At 35.0% G+C, this 25,910-nt stretch overlaps 4 protein-coding genes across 6 annotated transcripts; 1 reads left to right on the plus strand and 3 right to left on the minus strand.

Moving 5' to 3' along the window:
* Positions 1–4,749: 4,749 nt before the first annotated feature.
* Positions 4,750–5,846, minus strand: LOC9330447. Its single transcript, XM_002894340.2, has 2 exons — positions 5,236–5,846; positions 4,750–5,165 (listed from the first exon to the last, which is right to left on the minus strand). The coding sequence occupies exons 1-2, from the start codon at positions 5,381–5,383 to the stop codon at positions 4,918–4,920; spliced, it is 396 nt and encodes a 131-aa protein (XP_002894386.1). The 5' UTR covers positions 5,384–5,846; the 3' UTR covers positions 4,750–4,917.
* A 12,670-nt stretch (positions 5,847–18,516) lies between these two features.
* Positions 18,517–22,380, minus strand: LOC9327765 (phospholipase D alpha 2). Of its 3 annotated transcripts, XM_021013327.1 has the most exons (5): positions 22,305–22,380; positions 21,683–21,772; positions 21,175–21,285; positions 19,177–21,079; positions 18,517–19,107 (listed from the first exon to the last, which is right to left on the minus strand). In XM_021013327.1, exons 3-5 carry the CDS (start codon positions 21,268–21,270, stop codon positions 18,674–18,676), a joined length of 2,433 nt encoding a protein of 810 aa, XP_020868986.1. In that variant the 5' UTR covers positions 21,271–21,285; positions 21,683–21,772; positions 22,305–22,380; the 3' UTR covers positions 18,517–18,673. The 3 variants fall into 3 exon arrangements, with proteins under 3 accessions (XP_020868986.1, XP_020868987.1, XP_002894388.1); XM_021013328.1 differs by lacking the exon at positions 21,683–21,772; XM_002894342.2 differs by lacking the exon at positions 22,305–22,380 and having other exon boundaries at positions 21,683–22,049.
* Positions 22,381–22,400: 20 nt separating this feature from the next.
* On the plus strand, positions 22,401–24,030 carry LOC9330450 (RHOMBOID-like protein 5). The gene is made up of 5 exons (XM_021013329.1): positions 22,401–22,698; positions 22,809–22,969; positions 23,049–23,218; positions 23,312–23,571; positions 23,758–24,030. The coding sequence occupies exons 1-5, from the start codon at positions 22,433–22,435 to the stop codon at positions 23,828–23,830; spliced, it is 930 nt and encodes a 309-aa protein (XP_020868988.1). The 5' UTR covers positions 22,401–22,432; the 3' UTR covers positions 23,831–24,030.
* On the minus strand, positions 23,881–25,205 carry LOC9327766 (DCC family protein At1g52590, chloroplastic). Its single transcript, XM_002894343.2, has 4 exons — positions 24,886–25,205; positions 24,574–24,631; positions 24,281–24,481; positions 23,881–24,191 (listed from the first exon to the last, which is right to left on the minus strand). The coding sequence occupies exons 1-4, from the start codon at positions 25,061–25,063 to the stop codon at positions 24,110–24,112; spliced, it is 519 nt and encodes a 172-aa protein (XP_002894389.1). The 5' UTR covers positions 25,064–25,205; the 3' UTR covers positions 23,881–24,109.
* Positions 25,206–25,910: the final 705 nt, after the last annotated feature.

A 25,910-nucleotide genomic window follows, 5' to 3' on the forward strand; every position in this document is an offset into this window, starting at 1 on the left:
CAAGTGAAACCATGCTGCACAACACATGGTGACAATTGACTTTGTGAACCACAAAGAGGCGATGATCAGAACCGCCGTGAGCACCTCGATCAACACGAGAAGCACTATGTTTTGCTCCTTTGTCGCCTACTTTGAGATGAGTATATACCACGGCGTGATGACGAACACCATCATCATCTACATCCTTGCGGGTCTTGAAGACCACGAAGAACGTACACTGTCCGCTTCTTTGATCTCAAGATCCACCTTATGACAAATCTGAAGATCGTCACCAAGGAGCAGGGGCGGATCTAGGTGCAAGCCTACATAGGCACGTGCCCCACACTACTATTGAAAATTTTCTGTTTTTAGTTATAATTATTCGATTGTTACATGGCAAAATCAGACTAATTTTCTCTCGTACCTAATAATAAAGTTTGATTCACTTCCTATCTTCTTTATTATTGTTCGTTTGTTTTACTTCATGTAATTATATTTTTTTACTTTGCACTAAACGCTACTTTTCAACAAAACTTTTTGTTTCCTTTTCTATAAAACCATTATCCCACCATCAATACTAACTGTATATTTAAATCCCTAAATTTAGTTTTCTTTTCTTTTCTTAATGGCTATATATGTGCAAGTAAAAATTTATACAAAATAGTCATTCTTATAATTTAAAAATAAAATTCAAAATCAATACAAAATTTATAAAAAATTAGTACATGTAACATTTTTAGCAATGTTATAGTACATATTTTATTTATAAATAATTAATGGTGCCCCAGGTAGAAAAAAGTTCTAGATCCGCCACTGCCAAGGAGTAGGCGCAACTACAGTTACCTAGCATGTCAAAGCCCATTTCCATATGGGGAAGCTCCACAAGTTGCTTGTGCGGCAAGCTCGAGCCGTCACAACAAAGACGCCAACTATCAAGATTCCTTACAAAGCGATCAAAAGATTCTTCCATGCCGATCTTGGCTTTCAAAGTTCGAATTCTTCCTTTGGTGGATACAGAGGCCTGCTCCTTAAGGTGAGGAACACAATCTTTGGCACCTCCACAGGTTGTATACCATGTTCTCCAACAACTCCGTGTCTTTAAATGTATCTGCAGATTAAATTAACAATTATACTCTTAATGATAATTTAACAAATAATCATAGTTATAATGACAATTTGATATAATTTTTAACAAATCTTAGGTTAGTTTCTATATTAGATACATCAACTTTCTATCGTCACATCATTTACCTTTAAAAATATAACCTAGGAGTTGTTACGTTACATTTAAAAATAAACACCAAAACTATGCAACATCAACTAAAAACAAGCCCCGTAAAAACATTAATATCTGCGGAGAACAAGAGATACACAAGGACGAGAAAAGTTCACCACACAAACAAAACTATATGACAACAAAACCCAAATAGTATCAATGATATTATATAAAAAATAAATAAAAACTTTGCCTATACAATTCAAAGTTTCAAAAAAAAGAGTAAAACTATCGTTCATTCCTCAGATACCACGGATTAGAACCTAGTTAACGGTAAACGAGCACAGAAATGTTATTCAATTTGGCGACGAAATTAGTTTGGAATTGGTCCGGAATCGAAACGAATCACTTGTCACAGTTCAAATGTTTTTATTTCTGGTTGAATTTGCAAAAAAAAAAAAAAAAAAAAACTCTAAAATACTTTTACTTTTCTCTCATTTCTCAAATTGTTAAACCATTATAACTTCTTTCTACAATGTATTGTACAAAATGACAAAAAGTTATAGCAATAGGTTGTGGGTTTAGTGGATTTAATGAGAACAACAACTTCACATAACTACTGGTTAACCAAATCGGTTTTGTGCTGCCAAATCATGTGTGTGAACCGGTTTTTAAACCAACTTCTATAGCTAAATAGTTTTTGCTTAGAAATTTTATTCTTAACTTTTTTCATTATTTTTGCAAATTGATTAACAAAATTTACTATTCAACAAGACGGTGTAATTAGTAAAACCGTGTCAATTTGAAAAATTATTATTTCATCTTAGTTATCAGAACTAAACTATAGATATAACCGGTTTGGGTACTCTATTCGTACGCTCAAATAACACAAGCTATTACTTAAAGGAATGAAATGAAAATAATAGTGCAGAGGCATGAACCATGCTTTGTTTGGGTTTGCAACTAGAATCTACTTTGTTTTCTATATAAAAACTAAAAACCGTTTCTAATTTTTTTTTCCTAAGAACAAAAATGGGGCCGGTTACGACAAAAAAAGCCATGTGTACAGAGTATTGTCGAATTATTAGCTTTTGGACCGACCTTATCCATCGTTGGACCGTTGTTGGCTTTTCAGTGCCTCAGTGTTTGTTTTTGTTTTAAATACTTCAAAAAATTAAAAGTTAGGTTATGGTTAGTACTTTAGTAGGTAAGCTTTTGTTGGGAAAAAAAGAAATAGCTAATTCGTATTTTTTTCTTCTCCCGTTGGTGTTAATTTGTTTTAAACGAGATTTTTATAAAGCAGACGTATAATCTGATAACTTTAAAAAAATCAGAGATTCAAATTTTATACATAGATGTTATGGTAATTTTGTTTCTTGATGAATCAGAACCAAACTAACTAAACATGGTAAAAGACGGTCGTCACTTTAACATATTTATAATTTAATGCATAAATCATAGAATATGAACCTGATTACTTTTATAATTTAACATATTTAAAAAAAAATACTTTAATCGAAAATATAAGTATTAAGCACGAGAAGTATAATTTTTGATGGACCGTCACGATGTTTTGGCGGTTAGCGATTTGGACCACCGGTTTGTTTCGTTTTACACACTACAGTGGCCCATTATGGTTTTGTTCCGGTTCACCAAACCCCATGTGGCGAGACTTTTTGAGTTAAAAATTGATATTGGTCAAAATATGGCTTCTTGACCATGAGTCGTCTTGTATTTTTCTGCCTCAATATATTTAAGAAACAGTCGATTTTTGTTAAGATTTAAGAATGCTAATCATCGATCATTCCACATGTCTCATGTGTTATCTGTTGAAGCCCTAATCCCTTATATATTAATAGAGAAGCATTTTATAAAATAAATCTTATTTTGATGTGTTATTAACTAAATTGCAATGCTGACATGTCGCTCTCAGAATGAATTTTCACCCATTTAAATTTTTACCCAAATTTTACTAGACTATTTACAGATTTTTCCATTAGTCTTAATACATATATATATATCATACAAATAACAAAAAAACGAAATTATAATTAAAAAGTAAATAATTAGGCAACTGATATCATATTTATATTTAACAACAAATCACGGGATCTTTGTTTATTATATTAATAATCTATTTTCAATAATTAAAAAGGAAAAAAATTGTGTTTATCTTATATTAATAAATTTTTATATTTATATTTTTCTTTATATACATTTATATAAATCTTCTCTAGCCGATGGGTAAAAAATCTTTTTATTTATATATATATATATATATATATATTTATGCTTATATTTAAATGATAAAAAATATACATTTTGTTCAAGAATCTCGAATTCAAAACTACAAAATCTCTAAATCTTTCATAAAATTTTATATCTATTGTACTTAAATAAATAAGATAATCTATTTTCTATACATGTTACGGATACTTAAAATCCGATTTTTTTGGAATGGTTCTAACTTTTCGAAGAAAAACATTATAACCACATTTATATATAAACCAAAATCTGGCCACATTATAACCTCTTTTTTTGTCAAACGGTCACATTATAACCATTTCGTAAATAATCCATTCATAATATAAGAATCTTATATTTGGAACACTACAAAATCTTAACTCGGAAACTATCAAATATCATCTTTGCTAAATTTTTAGATTTCTTATACTTAAATAATAATAAAAAAATTATTTTTTATACTACAAAATCTCGAAATCTTTAAAACATATGGAAAGACATATTGCCATAAATGGTAACATTTCGTCAATAATTTCTTTATCACGTTGAAGCATTATTCAAGGTTCAAATATTCCACGGGTAAAACGTATTCTTATATAAATAGTCCCAAGTTTGAATAAAACAAAAAAAAATTATTACATGTTACGTTTTACACAAACGGATTTTGGATCCCGGATAATAATTTTAATCATAATAATTTTACTTAAATCACTTCATCCCGTATATAGTGCGGGTTGTTATATAGTCTTTTTATATGGTAAATGTTATGCTAAAGACTAAAGTTGTATCACTGATTATGTGTGCATGTCATGTCGTTGGTCGAATATTCGGAATATATACATACAATCATGCTTACACTATTCTTCACTTTATGCAAAAGACTGATAGATGAAAACATACTAATAGTGTAACACTTTATCAAAATTTAATTACTCCATTTATTAAAGATTTTCACGACAAAAAAAAACAGTTTTTTTTTTTTTTTTTGCTATTTTTGTTTCCCACAAATTGGTAAGCGTAATACACTTGATCGTGAAGTTTTTTTATTTTTATTTTTAACTAGAATTTTATAAAAACAAACTTTTGTTAACCAATATTACCAACACCTTAATTTTTCAAAATAATCCTATTTTAATTTTTTTGTTTTCTTAACTATTAATACCAGTTAATTCTAATTGATTTCCCTGATTTTTTTTTTTTTTTGGACAAATATTTCCCTGATTTTTAACTCTTTAAACGTATACAAATCTGTTTTTGTTTGTTTTGGGAGAAAATTGATAATAATCACATATAAAAAAGAGTCTTTCAAATTTCTTACTTTTTATCTTGTCGCTAAAAACTCTATTTCACATATCAAACCTAAAATTACATACAGAGAATCATCCGGAAAGCTAATAATTATCTACAATAATTAATTATAATTACTTTTTCTTTTTTTTTTCTGCGTATTTTTTTGGTAAACGAAGAAAAAGAAAAAGTCAATAGGAGCACTGAATTCGATGATCTCTGTCTCTAAGAATCCCGTTGTACAAAGCAATCCGGTTAGCAGGCATGTCGTTTCTACAAACCGAACCGGTCTTCTTCGGTTTAATCATCTGTTCCGGTACAATTCTCCGAAGACGTTCCCTCTTCTTACGATACTCTTCACCGTTACCTTTCGTCTCTTTCACATTCTCTGCAAATTTCACTTTCTTCTTCTTATTCTTCCTCTGTCTCTTCTTTTCCTCTGCATCAAAAACTTTGTAAAAAATTTCGTAGCCGGAGATGATCGGAGAAGAAAGATCGGAAAAGGGTACCTGAAGAAAGACAAGAACGGAGGATTTCTTGATCTGATGTCTGATTTCCAGAGAATTGGCGGGAAATCGCAAGAAACAGAGCAGTACTTGAGAAAACCATGGCGGTTGCGATCACGACGCCATGAGAACAGCTTAGTATACAAGTCATGATGTTCGAAAGATAAAGATTCAGAAGAGAAAAAGAAAGTTGTTGATGAATGAATATGTGTGTGTGTGTTGAAGAAAAGAGAGCATGTGTTATGTTGCAGAGAGATTGTTCGTACTTGTACCACAAGAGAGTACTGTTTGAAGTTGAACGTTGAGAGATCTCTCTCTCTTGTCTATAAGAATTTAAGAAATTAAAAAAGTTTTTTTGAGAAATGAGTTTGTGAGAAATTAGCAAAAAAAGGTTTTTCTGACAATAATCAAAATGTTGGAAGTTATTTTGTGTGCTGTCCTCTGTTGGAAAAAGTAAAGAGAGAGTTGGTCTGTAAAAAGATTGGTGTTTGGTTTAAGTCTCACAGGCTCAAAAATCAAGTGGAAATGGGAAAGATCTTTCTTTCATAATTAAATCTTCACTGTCTTTAGTCTCTGACCATATTGCCCTATTTATAACTAGATTCAGTGTCTGGAGTTGTTATGAATAAGTGTAAAATAGATATAAATAATTTATCTTTGTTCAATTTTTTTTTTTTTATTATTTTTTGTCAACAAATATGATCAAATTTCTCACCATAATTAATTATTTACTTTGAGAGAAAAAAGAGAGTGAAAATCTTCACTGTCTTTAATTCTTTATTATGTGTACATTTGTGTGTGTATTATAAGTTATTGACAAATTAGACCCCTAATCAAAAAAAATTATTGATCAAATTTCTTTACTATTACATTACCATGCACCTCTGTTTTATTATAATGTTGTTTCATATTAAGAAAACAATTCAGTTCAAATTAGAAAATTTACTAAACCTAAACAATACTTACTTTGAAATAAAATTTAAATTATAAAACGGCACTTAATTTAAAAATGAGAAAATAATATCTTTCTTATTAATAGTTGTTCAATACTACATTTGGAGCAAATCATTTTGTTGTTCTTTTAAAAGGTAAGGAAATAACTTTAACTGATTACTCCCTCCGTTTTTTAATAAGTGATGTTTTAAGCTTTTAATTTTGTTATCAAATAGATGATGTTTTGAGTTTTCAATGCAAAATTAATTATTTTTTTTATATTGGTTTTGACGATTTATATTCTGTAAATTATTATTTTATTGGTTGATTAGATAATAAATGATGTTTTAGTTTAGAAAGAAACAAAAATTAAATGATTTCTTAATCTATCTGCATTCTCCTAAAACATCACTTATAAAAGAACGGAGGGAGTATTTAGTAATAACTTTATCATATCTATTAAATTAAAATTTTATGCACGTGGTTAAATTTTAACTATTCAATACCCCATCCGTTTTGTTTTAGTTGTCGTTTTAGAGTTAAAATTTTGTTTCATATTACTTATCGTTTGGTATTTACAATGCATATTTATGATCATTTTTCCAGTTTTATCCCTAGTTTTTAAGCTTATTAATTACTTATATCAAACAAAATAGAATATTAATTAGGCGTAAAACTAATTAGGGGTAAAATAATAAATTTAATTTTTATTTTATTTTGTGTGAAATCAACCAGAACGACAACTAAAACGAAACGGAAAGAGTAATTTTTTATATTTATTCAATTATATATCTCTCGCCACTTCTCTTCCATTTGTTTCGTCATAAACATATTATTGAAAAAAAAAAAAAAAACATATTATTGAAGAAAAGGGAAATTTGAAAAACACAGCTGAACAAACAATGCAAGATAATATTAGTAATAAATTATAGAGTATTTATGTTTGAAAGTTTTTTATTTTTGAAAAAAAAAAAGTTAGAAAGTTTTTTTTTTTTTTTTTTTTTGATAACAAAAAAAATGTTAGAAAGTTTGTTTATGCGTTTGATACAAACAACTTCTAAATAACTAATTAAAATCAAAATTTTGTTTTTGTTTATCGCTTTTAAAAAGAAAGTATGTCGTTTCTCTCTAGAGGCGATTTTCAGGGCGATTTCTTTCCGCCTTCACACCCTTTCGATTCTCCACGCCGGAGTGATTTTCCGACCATTAATTTCCGCTACTCTGTACGGAATATTGACGGCGGTTTCCTTCTGCCTGGTAGTTTCCATGGCAGTTACAATTCTCCTATGCTTTCGGAGGGTAACCACCCTCACAAACCGCCATGGAAACCTCTCTATAAATCCAATGATCCTCTTTCTTTGATTTCACATTCCAAATTCTCTCCTTTCTCAACTCTTATTGCATCAATCATGAGTGACAGACTTCGAAAATCCGTGCAAGACCTCAGTTTGGGCATCGATGACGAACCAGTGTCTTTGTCTGTTGAGTTCTGTTCTCAGGCGGCTTTGGTGAACCGTTTCTCGCTGGTGGTGACTACAGTCAACCCACGGAAGCAGAATCTTCGTGCCCTGATTGGACAGATGCCAAAGGTGTGGGGTTTCCCTAACTCGTGTGTTGGCCGGATTTTGGATAAAGGGAGGGTTCAATTCAAGTTTCAATCGGAGGAAGCGATGAATCTGGTTCTCCGACGTGGCCCTTGGTCGTTTAACGACTGGATGCTCTCAATCCACCGTTGGTATCCAAATATCTCTGAGGCAGAGATGAAAATCATACCATTTTGGGTCCAAATTCAGGGCATTCCGCTCTTGTACCTTACCAATGCAATGGCTAGGTGTGTTGGAAATAGGCTAGGGAATGTGGCTGAGGTTGACTTTGATGAGAATGCAAATCACCCTGGATTTGTAAGAGTCCAGATTAAGTGGAATATGGATGATCCATTGAGGTTTCAGAGGAATTTCCAGTTTGCTGCAGATGAAAACACTGTGATCAAGTTTCGCTTTGAGAGATTAAGGAACTTCTGTTCCAAATGTGGATCGCTGAAGCATGATGTGAAAGAATGCACCCTGTCGTTTGATGATGAGGATCCTGTTGAAGACAGTGATGATGAGGATGACAATGAAGATCAACAAGACGAGAATGGTGATAAGGACATGTCTGACACGGATACCCTTCAGACAGTGGATCCAGTTACTCTCATTCCTGGTCTTCAATCTGCATGCCGTGGTGTTGGAAATGGTAATCAACCAAACTCTGATGTCTCGTCCATCCCAAGCGCGTTTGAAGACACTGAACTCACCGCGGAGAGGCTCCGCTATCTTCATACTAAACTTGCTCGTGGTGTGGGAAATGGTTCTGCGCATGATGGTTTCTTGGAGAATCTTTCTGACAATGCACAACATCAGTTTGTGTTCATGAAAAGGAAGAGGGTTCAGTTTGAAGAAAGGTACCAGAGAGAAGAAGCAGCGGATGAGATGATGGTCCTGAGTCATCTCTGCAAGAAGGAAAGGAGGACTGAGTCTGCTGGTTCTTGCTCTTTGCACAATGGAATAGACAGAGGCGCGGGGGGCCCGGTTCCCCCAGAGGATCCAATATGAGGATATTCTCATGGAACTGCCAAGGCATCGGCGCCACTACTACCAAGTCTCGTCTGTTTCAGTTAGTTCGACTACATAAATTTGATATATTGTTTTTAGTCGAAACTCTTAATCCGTGTGATGTATTATGTAAATTATCGTGGGATTTAGGATACTCTAATGTAATAACACAGCCCCCCTGTGGAAGGAGTGGTGGCTTAGCTCTTATGTGGAAAAACAATGTTTCTTTATCCTTGCTTTCTAAGGATGAAAGACTCATTGATACATTTGTAACTATTAATCATAAGAGCTTCTACTTGTCTTGTGTGTATGGCCACCCAATTCAGAGTGAAAGATATATTCTTTGGGATAAGTTGGAACAACTTTCAGAAAATCGAGATGAAGAATGGATGCTAATCGGGGATTTTAATGAAATTCTTTCAAATGAGGAAAAAATTGGTGGACCTTTGAGAGAGGAGTGGACATTCAGAGATTTCAGAAACATGGTTTCTACATGTGATTTGATTGATATGCGATCAAGAGGAGATCGTTTCTCATGGGTGGGTGAAAGATACACACATACAATCAAATGTTGCTTGGATAGAGTGTTTATCAACTCGGCTTGGGCTGCCTCTTACCCGAATGCACAAACAGAATTCCTAGAATTCTCTGATTCTGATCACAGGCCAATTGTTGTTCACTCCAATGATTCAGGTCAGCAAAGATACAAACCTTTCCGATTTGACAAGCGTCTTATTGATATCCCGGAGTTTAAGAAAGTTGTTAGAGAAGGATGGAATACTAGAAATAATACCCAGGCCACAGTTATCACAGAACGTATACGTACATGTCGTCAAGCTATGTCAAGACTGAAGCACATGTCTAATATCAATGCGGAAGTGAGAATCAAAACACTTCAAGGACGTCTTAACAAAGCAATGGAGAGCATCGTACGCGGGGAGAGACAACAAATACCGTTTTTGCAGGAATCCTTATCTAGAGCTTATAGTGATGAAGAGAGATATTGGAAACAGAAGAGTCGAAATAAATGGATGAATGAAGGCGACCAGAACACAACCTTCTTCCATGCTTGTGCAAAAAATCGTTTTAGTCAAAACAGAATAATCTCCATCAATGATGAACATGGTAGATTGTTTACGGGAGATAAAGAAGTGGGAGATCATGCTCAGGATTTTTTCACCAATATCTACACAACAAATGGGGTTCAAGTTTCTCCTATTGATTTTGCAGATTTTCAAGCAACTGTTACTCCGAATATTAATTCTGATCTTACAAGAGAGTTTAGTGACAGTGAAATCTATGAAGCGATTAGCCTTATTGGAGACGACAAAGCACCGGGACCGGATGGCCTAACAGCTCGGTTCTACAAACAATGCTGGCATATAGTTGGTCAAGATGTTGTAAAGGAGGTCAGGAATTTTTTTGAAACATCGAAGATGACTCCGAGTATCAATTATACGAATCTGTGTCTGATCCCGAAGATAGACAATCCTACAACTTTGTCCGATTATAGACCAATAGCACTTTGTAATGTACTTTACAAAATTATTTCAAAGTGTCTCGTTGGTCGCTTGAAGACGCATCTGGATTCCATTGTTTCAGACTCACAGGCTGCATTCATACCGGGGCGAATGATTAATGATAATGTTATGATTGCACATGAGATAATGCATTCATTGAAGGTCAGGAAAAGGGTATCTCAAACATATATGGCGGTGAAAACAGATGTTAGTAAGGCGTATGACCGAGTGGAATGGGATTTTCTTGAAACGACGATGCGTCTCTTTGGTTTTTGTGATAAATGGGTTGGATGGATAATGGCCGAGGTCAAGTCGGTTCAGTTTTCAGTCCTGATTAATGGCACTCCGTATGGAAATATTAAACCAACTAGAGGAATAAGACAAGGGGATCCTTTGTCACCATACCTATTCATCTTGTGTGGGGATATTTTAAGTCATCTAATCAAGTCTAAAGCTGCGGATGGTGAGCTAAGGGGAGTCCGGATTGGGAATGGTGCACCGGCAATTACTCACTTGCAATTTGCAGACGATTGTTTATTTTTTTTGTCAAGCCAATGCGAAGAACTGTAAAGCTTTGAAAGATGTTTTCGATGTCTATGAATACTATTCTGGACAGAAAATAAATACTCACAAGTCAATGATAACGTTTGGTTCACGCGTGTTTGGCTCTTCTCAACAACGTTTAAAAGTGATTCTTGATATTCCAAACCAAGGTGGAGGAGGAAAGTATCTTGGCCTTCCTGAGCAATTTGGTCGAAAGAAAAAGGAGATGTTTGAATACATTATTGAACGTGTCAAACAGAGGACTACGAATTGGAGTGCAAAGTTTTTATCTCCAGCTGGTAAGGAGATTATGATTAAGGCTGTTGCTCTTGCTATGCCAGTCTATGCAATGTCCTGTTTTAAACTTCCACAAGGAATTACTTCGGAGATTGAGACTCTCCTCATGAACTTTTGGTGGGAAAAAGCATCTAATCGGAGAGGAATTCCTTGGGTCGCCTGGAAAAAACTCAAGTTTTCGAAAAAAGAAGGTGGTCTAGGATTTCGGGATTTAACGAAGTTTAATGATGCGTTACTTACAAAACAAGCTTGGCGGATAATTCAGAATCCAAACTCTCTGTTTGCTTGAGTCATGAAAGCCCGTTACTTTAAAGATGAATCGATTCTGGAGGCTAAGGAAAGGAAACAACAATCATATGGCTGGTCATCTCTGTTAGTTGGCATAGATCTTTTGAGAAAGGGTACAAGATACATAGTAGGTGATGGGAAGAATATACGTATAGGCATGGATAATATTGTTGATTCTCATCCACCTCGACCTCTAATCACGGAAGAAACTTTGAAAGAACTACCCTTAGAAACGTTGTTCTCTGTTCAAGGATCCCGTCGTTCATGGGATGCAACAAAAATCACGGAGCTAATTGACCGGTGTGATCATGATGTCGTTCAACGTATCTACTTGTCTAGAGAGATGAAACCGGACAGACTTATTTGGAATTACAATCCATCAGTGGAGTATACGGTAAGGTCGGGTTACTGGTTTCTAACTCATGACCCTACTAATACTATTTCGTTGGATAGACCGCATGGTTCTATTGAGTTAAAAAACAAGATCTGGCGACTCCCAATCATGCCAAAAATCAAACATTTTTTGTGGAGAACACTTTCTAAAGCATTGGCCACAAAAGCAAGACTGATAACAAGGGGAATGCGAATTGACCCTATTTGTCCGCGTTGTGGAAGTCTGGCTGAGACGATAAACCATGCTCTGTTCACTTGCTCTGTTTCCTCAATGATTTGGCGATTATCAAATACTCCATTATCTAACTTGCAGATGATTTCAGAAGACGTTGAGGAAAATATCACAACTGTTGTTAATTTTCTCCAGTCTAGTACTATCAACGATGTTCAGAAATTGCTTCCTTTCTGGCTACTTTGGCGAATTTGGAGATCGAGGAACAATCTAGTTTTCAATAACTTCAGAGAAAGTCCAACAAACACCGTTCTAAAGGCGCAGGCTGAAACAAAGGAGTGGCTTGAAGCTACAAGAAAGCAGAGACGAAGATCAACGTCACCATCAATATCTATCAATGTCGCAGGTCACTGGACGGCTCCGGATCGTGCTCATGTCAAATGTAACTTTGATGCCGGGCTAAATCTACATAATCTCCAAGGAACGGGCGGATGGATATTAAGAGATTTCAGGGGTTTCCCGAAGGCGTGGGGGTCAACTGCATTGGGTCATGCGGGAACACCGTTAGAAGCAGAAACGATGGCTCTGTTAGCAGCTCTACAACAAGCATGGATTCGAGGGTTCAAAAACGTAATTTTTGAAGGTGATTGTGAGGTTTTAATCAACTCGGTTAACGGGACTACGGGGAACTGTTTGATCGCTAACCATCTCCTGGATATTCACTATTGGTCTTTGAAGTTTGAAGATGTTCGGTTTCGATTTGTACGAAGAGAGGGCAATCAGGTGGCTCATGATCTTGCAAAATTTGGTTGTATTCCATCTTCTTCTTTTATTGATTCTTGTATTCAGCCAGAATAGCTCCATTCTCGAATTTGTAATGACATTTCAAAGTTAATATAATTTCTTTCTGACGAAAAAAAAAAAAAACTAATTAAAATCAGGGAGACAAAAATTGTGATGAAGAGAAATATAAGAAGGACAAGGCATTGAGTGAGGGAGATTCTAAAGAGACTAAAGAGTTCAATGAAATCTCTTCCACTTACTTTGATCCAATCTCTATCATTAAACATGAAGACAGAACCTGGTGTTTACGTGAACATGGGCTCTTGCCACGTGTCCTGTTTCAAAACCTAATTTTGCCGCGTTTTGTACGTTATAAACCTAATCAAATACGTTACGAACATGTTTTGCATGAGATCGAAAAAGGGCTAACAAGCCAATTATATAAGCCAACATGTAACTCTTTTCGAAACTTCTTCAATTGTTTGATTGTGATATAGAAGACTAGACCAACTTTTCTTTCTCTTTCTTTTACCAAAAAGGAAAAAAAAAAGAATCTTTTTTCTCTTTCTTATCTATATATATTTGTTTCCTCGTTCTACATAATCTTCACTTCAACGATCTTAACTTGAATGATTATATGAAATTTGTGGACCAAATGTTGGAACTAATTAGATTTAAATAGAAACGTTGTAGTTGTAATAAACAAATCGTAACTTAATATGTAACCAATACAGAGCCGTTCCTAGGATTTGAGAGAACAGAAGCGATGATAAAATTTTTTTCCTCAAATCATATAAAGCAAAATTTATAAACGAAAACAACCACTATTATTCCAATTAAAAAAAAACGTAGCATAAAAATCAAAACACTAATTCTAAAACGTAACTTTTCTTCCTTTCGCCATTACAAAATCATTAACCAAACTTTCGAAGTTAACATCTTTAGTCAATTCCCTTTCGATAGACAAAACAGCCAAGTCACTCAATTTCTCTCGTAACATACTTAAGCAAAGATAAGACTTTATCAACTTCAATTTTGATAACAAAACTATTGTTACAACAATTGTTTCTAAAATAGTTAACTTGATTTGGACAATTGTAGTCTGTAAAATATACTAATAGAGTAATAGATTGTTTATGCCGACAAGACGACAACAAACACACATCATATATATCTGTTTACAATACTCTAGTTTGGCACTTTGACTAATCTTACTTTCAATCCAATTTTCTAAATCGAAATAAAAATCTAAATATTAGATGAAACAAGTCAACAAGACAACAACGTTACTATAAACAAAGTACTTACCACTTGATTAAGAAAACTAGAATGTCTTAGATTGAAATTGTAAATCAAGTAGTCAACGATGGTTAAGAAACTACTCTAAAATGCCACAAAATAAAGAAGATCTCAAGAAGTTTATTGGCAAAGGTGAAAAACGGATGGATGTATATTAGTATTTACTACTCTAATTTTTTATTCAACTTTTAACTATTAAAACAAAATTCGTTTAGCCCAAAATCACCACATCATTACCTTTGAACCTAAGAAACTAATAGCCTTTGATTTTTTTTTTCAGAAAAAGGCCGTAGGCCAATGTTTCTTTTCTATTGCCTTAGCCACGGGCTGGCAATACTGATGGTCTAACCAATTCTAACGTTAGAGGAGTTGGAGTTTTTACACTACAATTTCAATCATGGATCATGGTTAACTATATAAACGGTTTCATCAGTTTAACTAAGAAACAAATACCAACTTTTTACAGGTTTCGAGGATTAATCTTGTTTTGGTTAATTCGAGATTCCTCGGTTAACAAAAAGAAAGTGTAATTAAATTTTGATACGAATATTTTTAGTTTTATTTACTAATTATGAAGAGATAAGATTCAAGCAGCTATCGTTGTACGGCTAGTTGTGTTTACTTTAAGAGAGACATCACAAGAAGTTAAGGTCTTAAAGTTTTGAGAGAACGTAAAAAGAAGGCAGAGATTGTCACATAGTTGATAGTTGCTTGACTTTGATGTCCTAAATAACGTCAACCACACACGTTAACTAAATTTCTTCCTTTTATATATGTTCACACTTATCTAAGATTAGTGATGATTTCTGGTAGGCCAAAAATAAAAAACTTGTGGACTTCTGTAATCCAGTTTTGTCAAGATCATTTTTCAGGCTTTAGGAACAAATCAAAATCAGCCCAATCTGATTTATATAATACCAATCTTACTGGAAACGGGCCAGATAGGACCGAATCCATTAAACCTATTTTTGTTCCTTATGCATTTAGTGGTTAAGGTTAAACCAGATACAATAGACTGATATATCCATAAGATTACAAGATTTGACAGTCTCCAAACATTATAAATCAGTTGTTGTAGAAACGATAGATTGTGTTCGAACGAGACCGGACCAACGCCTCAGAATTAACACGCATATCTATGAATTATATAAGGGGAAAATTCCCAAAAAAAAAACAAAAGTAATTTTTATTTGGACGTTTAATGCCCAATTATTTTTGATTGGAATAAAAATACTTCATCTAATTAATTGTGGTCTTAAAATACCTCGTATATAAACTATTGGTGGAATCGTACCCGCAAGTTAACTGCCGTTAACGGACGTAACGGAAATATTTTACGGCGTTAAATTTTAATCTAATATATTTTAATCTCTATATACAAGCTATTTTTAATATTTCACGAATTTGTTGTTGTGGCCTGTTGGTAGCGCTGGACTTGAGTAAAACAATTGACTCGGGTTCGAGACCAACTGGACGTATGTTCTGTTATTTTTTTTCTTTTCTGTTTCTCTAACCCTAGCCGCCGACCAGTCAATTTTTTTTTTTAATGTGAGAATTCCGGCAGTCTGCTTCACGTGAGAATCACCGGCGACAGTTCCGTCTGCGCCACTGAAGATGATTACAACCATGTCTGGGCAATAAACTCTGATGATGCAAAGTCTCCGAGCAAGAAGACACGATTTTCCTCCTCCGAGATCAGGAAATCGTTCTTCAAGACGAAGCTTTGCTTCAAATTCTGCGCCGGAAATTGTCCCTACTCCTCGCGCTCTTGCCACTCTGCTCACAGGGAGAAGGAGCTCCATCGTCCACCGCTGATAGATAGGAGACGGCGACAGAGGCTTCAAATTATCTGTACCGATTTGTTACTCGATTTGGAAGAGGAATTGGAGGTTCTTATTCATGGGTTGGATGAAGTATTATTTCTGGGACGGTGGTGGTCAACGACGGGAAGGAGAGAAAAAAAAAACAGAGATCGGCAAAGGAGAAGAAGAGAAAAAAAAAAATTTGGACTCTCCAGGAATCGAACCCGGGTCGCACATATCGAGTAAGCCGCACTATTCCACTGGACCACATTAAAATTTTCGTAGATTATAAGAGCAGATTATATATATAGCTTAAGTTATATGAGTTTGATATTTAACGCCGTTAGTTAATTCCTTTACGTCCGTTAACGGCTGTTAACGTGCGGGTTTGATTCTACCAATAGTTTATATACAAAGTATTTTATGACCACGAATAATTAGTTGAGGTATTTTTATTCCAATCAAAAATAATTAGACATTAAACGTCCAAATAAAAATTACTTTAGGTTTTTTTTGGGAATTTTCCCATTATATAAGCCAGGATTGTTTTGAACAAAGCAAATATTTATCTTTTAATATTTTATATGTTTTTTTTTGTTGAAATTTTGAAGTTTTATATGTTATGAGATTATAATGTTTTAAAGATATAGAAATTTGAAATTTCAAATGAAACCTTAAACGTGATTTAACACCGTCAAGTTATGAAATTAGGCCATGCAGTAATTAGCATAATAAATAAACTCATAAAAAATGATAATAGATAAATTCATAACTAAGTTCAACAGTACGTAATTACTAATTAGCAACAAAAGAAGTTCAACAGTAATTAGCAACAAAAGACGTTCAAATAAGAGAGGGAGGGCTAATGGTTTTATAAATTTAATTAAATATTAAAGTCTTATAATTTTTTTATTAATATTTTGTAGGAACTAAAAATCCATTATTAAAATTAAATATTTATTTAAAAGAAATGACAAAAGTTTAGAAATAAATATTCTAAATGCACACATTTATTATTTGATGCCAAAAATTTAATACCCAACACATTAGTAAGAAGTGGGATAAACTTATAAAAAAAATCATATGATTTTTGAAAAACTACTAATTCTATATACTCTTTTAAACTAATATTAATGGTGATGATGAAAATAAAATTATTATTAATGAAATGGATCTTAAAAGAAAGATAGAAAAATAATAATAATTAATTTATAAAAAAGAAATTGTGAAAATATATGTAAATGTGTAAGGAGGTTTTAGTTATTATGGGGATATAAACAAAAGTCAAAAATCTAAAGCCGTGTTTTTGAGAGAACAAAAAAAAAAAGCTTTGAGAACTTAAAAAAAAAATTAAAGTAAAAAAAAACCTAATTGGCAAAAAAAAAAAAAAAAACTGTGAAAGACTTTAGAATAGCAAGTCTTTAAAGCCTTGTGCCAATCAGCCCTAGAAAGCTTTGCTAATTACCAACGAGCTAAATCCGTGTGTTCGTCTTGGTACTCAGCTTCGAGACAATCCGTGCCCAAAAATCAGATCCCGTTGCTTATTCTCTTCCCCGAAGAAGAAGACGACGACGACAACAACAACAACAAGGACAACAAGGAGAAGAATTTTTCATGCACGTTGTTCAATCCGGAGGAAAAACACAAACTTTACAAAACGCAAGATCTTGGTGTGGAATTTGCAAAGAGTGTTTGTATGGCAACCTATGGAAGTTGGCTCCTAATGCGAGATCCTCGGCTTTATCCTCTGTATAATATGTACATTGTGAATCTCTTTACCCACGAGAGGATCGATCTACCTCCTGTCGAGTTATTGTGGAAAGATTATGAAATACGTGTTGCAAGTCACGAACGAACGTGGTACAGAGGTATTAGTAATAGTATACAATCCCCTGTGTTTTGGATTGACGAGAAAACCAAAGATTATCTAGTTGTTTGGGGATTAGAGATTGGTGTGTAGTTTACATCAAGAAAGGAGATACCTTCTGGAACCAAATCCCGCAAACTTCAGATTGTTACCACATGGTTTACAAGGATCACAAGCTTTACTTCTTAAGCTACATTATGGGTATTTTTAAAATCTTCGATTTTTCTGGAGAGACTCCACAACAAACATTTCACTCTTGTGTTCGTGTGGAACTTTTTCAAATACGTAGACAGCTTGTAGTCACACAACTTGTAGTCACCGTAACAGGAAATGTCCTCAAGGTTGAAAAATGGTATAGAGCTAGGGATAGATCCTTGTCCTTCCGCGTTTTCAAGGTTTATTCATCAGGATTCCTCAAGAAACCAGAACAGATTTATTCTTTGGGCGACGAGTTTATGCTTTTGGATCAAGGCATCACTGTGCTCGCCAATAACTCTGATGGATTCATTAGAAACTCCATCTATTTCAGTACTAGTCATGGAAAGAATACTAATGATATCTTTATCTTCAATCTCGAGACGCAGGAGATGGAGCGGCTTCTGCACACATTATTTGATAGTTCACCTATTCCATTCTCCAGAGTTCAATGGTTCTTACCAAGTTTCACTCATATATGATGTTGATCTCAACAATGTTGTTTTTTTTTAATTCATATTTTCATGATGATCATGTGTCAGTTTATATTTTGTGAAAACGATCTACTTCTCTCTTAGAAGTTTCACAGAGCATAAAAAATGATAATAGATAAATTCATGAAGTTCAACAGTAATTAGCAACAAAACATAAGTTATTAGATTCCAAATAGGATAGGGCTAATGGTTTTATAACTTATTCAGCAAAAGAAAAGAGAAGAAAATCTTATTTAATACCTATAGATACTGCCACAGAGCTTAGGTTGTAAGAATGGGAGGCATGTAATCAGATTTAGCACCAAGGATACGGGCTTTTGTGTCGGGAAAGAATTCACATCCGGGAAGCTCAGTGATATTCCCTTCACTAGCAATACCGATCGGGTAGCGAAGTAGATGACCGGGAAGATCATGTTCAAGTGACTCACTTGAGTAAAGATCCCAATACTTATCAGCAACACGGTTAACTTTCTGGATACATTCTTGGCTCGATGGATCAAGGAATGTTTCATCGAGCATTCCTAGATGTTCATACCATAACGACATGCGGAATCCATGGATTTGACCTCGAGCTGGTTGTCTTGTGGATAGATGATATGGTTGATAGCCTCCCATGGCTATCTCTGAGTCTCTTGCACCATCCATTGACCTCTGGTTGATATTTGCTGATCCGATTATAATGTACTCATCGTCAACTGCGAAAATTGTATGTTGAATCATTTGGTCAATATAAAAAAAATCATAAAAAGTGTTAATACACCTACCAATCATCATTTTAGTGTGAACATAGATCATGAAGCGGCGTGCTTCTTGTGCTCGGATATAGTCAGTGTCCGGTTCAGGTTTCTCTGAAGGCTCATACTCTCCATCCTTCTTGACTTCTCGGTTTCCAAGGCAGAAGAATGTTAGATAATCTCGCGGATCCTCTCCCTCGAGTCCCGTTTCTCTAAGTGCCTTGATTACATCTTTGTACATCATCTCCATTGTTCTTTTCTGCCAATCCAATATAGCTTGGACTGATCCACTCTCAGGAATGCCTTCAGGCCACATTGGAACAACAACATAGACCTTAAACTTCTCCCCTGCTTTGATCTTGCTAACAATCTTCAAAGATAGCTCCTTTGGAATCAAATGCAGAGCATTGATTTCCTCTGGTTTGATTCCATCAGCGCTCCAAGCAAAAGAGCTTCCAAGGAAGTACTGGTTTTCGATATAGATGAAATCTTTAGCTCGTCTAATCGCGTGAATGTAAGCATCTTGAATACTCCTATCAATTATATTATCTTTTCCGCTCACAAGACCTGCTTCCGCTGCAGCTTCAGGTGAGTCAGGAAATCCAGCAGCTGCTCCACCATCAATGGATCTAAACAACTGAACATTCCACACATCGTGATCCTCCGAGAACAAAACAGGAGAAGGCGGGATGATAATATCACCTAGATCTCTTATTTTAACCAAAATATCTTTACCACCTTGTCTACTCCATCTCTGCTCAAAATTATACAAGACATCCCAAGCAATAGGTCCTTCGAGACGGCAGTGAATGTCATGCCATGGTTCTCTAGGACCGCCTTTGGTTATCGCTGCACCTGTGAAATTCGGTTGATGGAAGTCATCGTGATGGGCAGTGTCCAATGTTCTAAACAAGGAGTGAAATGGAGTGTCATATCTTCCATCACAAAGATCAAGACCACCAACAAAACTCACAATTCTTCTTGATCTTGATCCTCCACTTGGCATTTCACTGTCTACAACAACAATCTTTTGGTGATGAGTGAACATAGTTGAGATTTGCAAGTTTTGGACAATGCTTCCACCATCATCAGGGTTACGAGGACACAAAATACAGTTCACGTCAGTTCCTCTGAAAAAATTCTCAGTTTCTTCATCATGAGTGGCCATAAGTCCATCTTTTTTCAGCAAATCAACAGACGTTCTGTCATCCCAAACAAGCAGAATTACCTTAACACCTTCACTAGCTTTCTTCTTGAGTAGCTCACCAATGGTCACATCTCCTCCTTGTTTTGGCCTCCTCGAGTCCCTCACTAAAGAAATCTCAGTGTAAACAGACCAACCAGTAATGTAAATCAAGTGTTTTGCATTAGTAATGGCATCGAAAATATCCTCCCAACATCGACCTGGCTCGTAGTTTTTTCCACCCGCGAGAGGGATTTTTGGGACAAAGTTTCCAGGAATATGAGCATCTTGATACAGAGAAACTTTGCAGCCTCTTCTCTGAGAGAAGAATGTGTAAGGAACTCCTGGAAACTTAGCACTTTTGATACCTCGATTCCAGTTTTTATCCTTCTCAACACCGAAATATTGGAGTTTCACATGGATCTTTGATCCTCCAGCAATGGGGTTTTTATCATTATCTAAGATATCAACCCATCTGTCAACTTCTTCTCCATGCAAAATATCTTCCACAGGAATATAACCTCTTCCGATCAGCGTAGCGCCAATCGGATTAGCATCCTTAACAGTGAAAATAACATGTTTAGCCATGTGACCACAGTAAATATGAAAAGATTCAAACCACTTTGGGTTTTTTGGCTCCTTAGTTATTTTCCTTGTTCTTCCAACTCTCGCTTTCTCAAGATCGATTGTAGCGTAAAGCTGAGTTTCTCCTTTGCCAACACCAATTGTTTCTTCTACATTTGCTAGTATCTGGAAAGATTAAAACAGAACATTGAAGACAGATTGAAGAATAATGTTTTGTTGTATCTAAATAACTTATAAATGAGAGAGCCAAAAGACAATACCGATCCTAAGAAACCTGATCTACCTCCTTCAGCATGGAGACGATCAACTTCATAGATTGTCGCGTGCAATCTTCCATGTAACAAAAACTCTTCCATTATTTTTCTTCCCGCCTGTAACATCATAACAATATAACACATTATAAAGAGTCATACATTAGATTACGTAATTTCACATTTCACATTTTACAGATCCTGTTAACAATTTTTCTCATTTTGTTATTAACGTCCGAGAAAACAGAGGAGATTTGAATCTCAAGTAACTGATCCAGATCAAAACAAAATTGAATCACGGAAACACTTTAAGAGGGTAACCAAATTCCACATTATGGACGAAAGGCAAGCAAAACACTGAGAAATTACATACTGCAATTATATAACAAATGTTAAACTTAAACCAAAGCAATTATGAGTTTCCTAAACATTTTATACTACCACTTGCCTCAAAACAAGAACTCAAAAGACATGTGATCCCAAAGATAATAAGATTTGCAAGAGAAAACGAAACTACCTGCAAAATTTCTCAGAGATTGAGAGAGAAGAGAGAAACTCGTTTGGAAGAATTCAGAATTTGATCCGAGAAGGAAGCTACTTTGTGTAGCTGCTGAATGTTTTTGTGATATTAATAGAAGATGAAGCAGAAAAAGAAACGAGTTTATAGTTAATTAATTAGTAATACTAAAAACACTGGCTGTGAGTTTAAGACATTGTTACATCAAATACGTGTCCAAATGACCGAGATTACTGATACTAACCTCGCTCTCAAAAATGCCTTCATGATTGAAAATCGGTCACAAAAAAAGTAAAAACTAAAAATAGATTAATGTTGGACATGAATTCTAATTATTGCAGAATTTACAAAACAGAACACATAAGAAATTACAATTCCAGGTGACTGAATGTGTATATTTGATGTATATCAATGGTTTATTTTTTTTTTTGGTGAGTTTGAAGAATAATTCGGTTAATTTTTTTTTATTTCCAACCTGGTTTTGATAGGAATCCGTTTGGTTTAGACCAAACAGATTTACCGAACATAACTGCCTAATGTAATTTAAAAAAAGAGAGAGAGAGAGAGAGAGAGAGAGAGAGAGAGAGAGAGAGAGAGAGAGAGAGAGAGTAAAAGCTCTTACTTTGGCCACAAGATTGTCCGGATCTCTCTCTCAGCTTCACATTTTCCTCAAGTTTAGCGGTCCAATCTAATCCTCAAACCTCAACCAAAAAGCTATCGAGGAAACGCGCGTGATACTCTTTTCCAGAAATGGGGAAGAGACCGCCGATTCCACCAGATATCGAACACGGACCACCACCACCAGCGCGACCACAGTTTCGCCCGCCTATTCCCGTGCCATGGGTTGCGTGGCTTGTGCCTCTCATTTTAGCAGCCAACTTCGTCACATTCGCTACCACCATGTATGTAAACGATTGTCCTGCAAGATCAGATGAGTGTCTCTTATTTGATGTCCTTGGTAGGCTCTCGTTTCAACCGATTAAGGAGAATATGCTACTCGGTCCTTCTATTCCCACGTAAGGAAGGATTTCTTGATTCCATAATGGTTTTTCTTTCTCCGGGTAGAACACGAATCTATTAAAAACTGGTTAAATACTTACAGAATGCATCTTTGTTGTTGATTCAGGCTGAGAAAACTCGGAGCTCTCGAAAGGAGACTTGTAGAGGAAGGTGAGAGATGGCGTCTCATCTCTTGCATATGGCTTCACGGTGGTTTCCTTCACTTGATGGCTAACATGATCAGCCTCATGTGTATCGGAATGCGCCTTGAACAAGAATTTGGATTCAGTAAGACCCTTTAATTAAACCCCTCTATTTTCCGTCTCCTGAATTTGCTGTGATCTGATTTAAGAGTTTGGTATTACAGTGAGAATCGGAGCTTTGTATGTGATCTCCGGGCTTGGAGGAAGCCTGATGTCTTGCTTAACAGATTCCCAAGGAGAACGGGTATCAGTCGGAGCATCCGGTGCTTTGTTCGGATTACTCGGTGCAATGCTCTCAGAGCTGATAACAAACTGGACAATCTATGAAAATAAGGTAAGAAGTTTTTTTCATTTTAGACTTCAGATTTCTAGAAAAATAAAAACTTTATGGTACATTATTGATAGCTGATCTTAATTTTTTTTGTAGTGTACCGCACTTATGACATTAGTTCTGATCATTGTACTGAATCTAAGCGTCGGATTCTTACCACGTGTGGACAATTCTGCTCATTTTGGAGGATTCCTAGCCGGTTTCTTCCTCGGGTTTGTCCTTCTTCTTCGTCCGCAGTACGGATACGTGAGCCCCAAATACATTCCTCCTGGTTATGACATGAAACACAAGAAATCAAAACACAAGTGTTATCAACACATCCTGATGTATACATCTCTAGCCGTTCTTCTTGTGGGGTAAGTGTTCACAAAATACTCCATAACTATCGTTTGGCAATAGCTGCTTTAACACTGAATCCCGGGACTGGATGCAATCCCCGCAGGCAGAAAAAAACGAAGATATTCTCCATCAACACACAAACAAAAGCCCCAATGTTGTGAAATGTTCTTCCTTTACTAAAATTTTCCTTAAAATTTCTGCAGATTCATAGCGGGATATACTAAGCTTCTCAGAGAACATACCATACAGAGCGTGCCACTCAGAGATTTCAATTAGCAGCTTGTAGTAGCCAGCACACCAGTGACACATTCTCAGAAAAAGACTATATCACACAATCCCAAGGTTTTTCCATATTTTACACAAATAACAACATCAGAAAGGTTATACATTTGACAAGTACATGATTCGAAAAGTACTACATATGTATCTGTTGTTCAATGGCTGTTGTAATCTACACATCTGTATACAAGCGTATATTAAACTGTAGGAAACATTTTTTACATATCTAGGGTTTTTTTTTTGTGGCAAAGTAGGATCACAATCAATAATGTATTCTTAGATCTCACATGAATCAGATCGACCAAACATTGCATATCGGTTGTTTGCAACATTTTCATACAAAAAGTCTCTCACAAACCTGCAACATGTCAAAAGAAAAAATGTTTATTAAGATCAATCACTCGCGGTGTTAAATTTTGCTGTTTAAACCCGTAAGTAAGAACTTACAGAGGCGCAAACTGAATGAAGAACGCAAGCTGTGGAAATGGTAAGTCAATGTATTTCATGATCTTCAAAACCGCTTCTGACTTTATGTAAGACCTATCATTTTCCACAAGGACGACACTCGATATATCGTCAGGAGCTCTTCCTGATCGCATTAACAGTTTCTTGCCCGCTTCGCTCTGTAATGCTTCAAACCTAATGCTCCTGAAAACATTTGCATAGGTTTTTACCTTCCATTTCGCATTGAAAATTTTGAAACTTGTAATTTGACATTGGTGACTGAAATCAACACCAACCTGTTTCGATCATGGTCTCTAACAAATTTAACACCTCCATTACAGAGATTACAAACACCTATAACATAAGAACAAGAGTATTAAAATTCAATTAAACATCAAATTCACTACGTTGATACATTCTAAAGAACCAGACACATGAACATGTGATATAACTTATATTATATAGTTATATCCGTTGAGATGTGTATAAATACTATAGCATAAGTGAGAATTTTGGAAAACATTCGAACAACTAATACATTATAAATGAAATTTTATCAAACAGAGCCGATTTAAACTGTAATTAGAGATTTAAATAACCAAGATTACCATCGAACAACATGATCGGCCTCTTGTCTTCTTCAAAAAAGCTTGAAGTTTCCTTAACCCAGTCCACTGAATCGCGACGAATTGTGCGGTGGTTAGCAGAAGCAGAAACTCTCAGTTTAACTTGCGCACGCGACGGAACTGTTAATCGCCCGAAACTCGCCGGAAAAAGGATCGCCATCTCAAAGCTTCTCGCCGCCAAACACAGAAACGGTAAACTTCTCCGGTGAGCCACGAAATTTGGTGTAGCTTTTGATTTAATTCTCGAGAAGTGGTTTTTTCGTAAATAAAGGATTGATCTTAGACTATCTACAATAGGTGTTGAGATTCAACAGTTGAATAAATAATTCAACACCTGCAAAAAAAACTGTTGAATCTCCACATTGCATCTGTTGAATAATTTAAAAACCTTACGTGGATTATGTTGAAAAGAAAATTTTTGGGTCCGCGCATGCCACGTGTCAATAAGTGAGTGGGAGGTGTGTTTCAAACTCGGGGAAAAGAGAGTGTACTCTCTAAAACCTTTTTTTTTTATTTTTTTTTTCGAAAAAAGAAGAAATTTTTTAGATGCTAACACTTGCTATATTTTCATTGGATATTGAGATTTTAGAGATTTTTATTTCATATTATCTATTTACAATCAATTATTACATACCAAACGAACTTAAAAAAAAAAAATATTTATATGAAAATTTATAACTTTTTAAACTCTATAAATAGAGACTTGTTCATTTCATTTGGACACATAAAAAAAAAAACACAATTTCTACCATAATTTTCTTATTCTTCTCCCATAAACGCATGGTTATATCCTTAATTTTTTTTTGAAATGGATTCTAATAATAATCATATGCAAAATTCTACTAATTTTCCTTTTCCCTATCCAAATTTCAACAATAATCCTACGCAAAATTCTACTAATTATCCTTCTTATCCCACTTTCGTTAAATCGATTAGGCTGCCTCAAAGTGAACAAGACAAGTTATTTGCACAACGTCAGGAGGGATGTCGCAAGGACATTGAACGTG

This window comes from Arabidopsis lyrata, assembly GCF_000004255.2.
Source record: "Arabidopsis lyrata subsp. lyrata unplaced genomic scaffold ARALYscaffold_1, whole genome shotgun sequence".
NCBI classification, from domain to species: Eukaryota; Viridiplantae; Streptophyta; class Magnoliopsida; order Brassicales; family Brassicaceae; genus Arabidopsis; species Arabidopsis lyrata.

What these genes read in the sequence shown, in the direction of transcription:
- LOC9330447 (XM_002894340.2), bottom strand. Translation starts at nt 5,383, where the DNA reads ATGACTTGTATACTAAGCTGTTCTCATGGCGTCGTGATCGCAACCGCC. An exon ending in CCGTTCTTGTCTTTCTTCAG is followed by an intron (nt 5,166 to 5,235) that starts GTACCCTTTTCC and finishes TTTTTGATGCAG; the next exon opens with AGGAAAAGAAGAGACAGAGG.
- LOC9327765 (XM_021013328.1), bottom strand. Translation starts at nt 21,270, where the DNA reads ATGGAAGAGTTTTTGTTACATGGAAGATTGCACGCGACAATCTATGAA. An exon ending in GATCAGGTTTCTTAGGATCG is followed by an intron (nt 21,080 to 21,174) that starts GTATTGTCTTTT and finishes TAATCTTTCCAG; the next exon opens with ATACTAGCAAATGTAGAAGA. An exon ending in TCACACTAAAATGATGATTG is followed by an intron (nt 19,108 to 19,176) that starts GTAGGTGTATTA and finishes CAATTTTCGCAG; the next exon opens with TTGACGATGAGTACATTATA.
- LOC9330450 (XM_021013329.1), top strand. Translation starts at nt 22,433, where the DNA reads ATGGGGAAGAGACCGCCGATTCCACCAGATATCGAACACGGACCACCA. An exon ending in TGAACAAGAATTTGGATTCA is followed by an intron (nt 22,970 to 23,048) that starts GTAAGACCCTTT and finishes TTGGTATTACAG; the next exon opens with TGAGAATCGGAGCTTTGTAT. An exon ending in GGACAATCTATGAAAATAAG is followed by an intron (nt 23,219 to 23,311) that starts GTAAGAAGTTTT and finishes TTTTTTTTGTAG; the next exon opens with TGTACCGCACTTATGACATT.
- LOC9327766 (XM_002894343.2), bottom strand. Translation starts at nt 25,063, where the DNA reads ATGGCGATCCTTTTTCCGGCGAGTTTCGGGCGATTAACAGTTCCGTCG. An exon ending in AGAGACCATGATCGAAACAG is followed by an intron (nt 24,482 to 24,573) that starts GTTGGTGTTGAT and finishes AAATGTTTTCAG; the next exon opens with GAGCATTAGGTTTGAAGCAT. An exon ending in TTCATTCAGTTTGCGCCTCT is followed by an intron (nt 24,192 to 24,280) that starts GTAAGTTCTTAC and finishes GACATGTTGCAG; the next exon opens with GTTTGTGAGAGACTTTTTGT.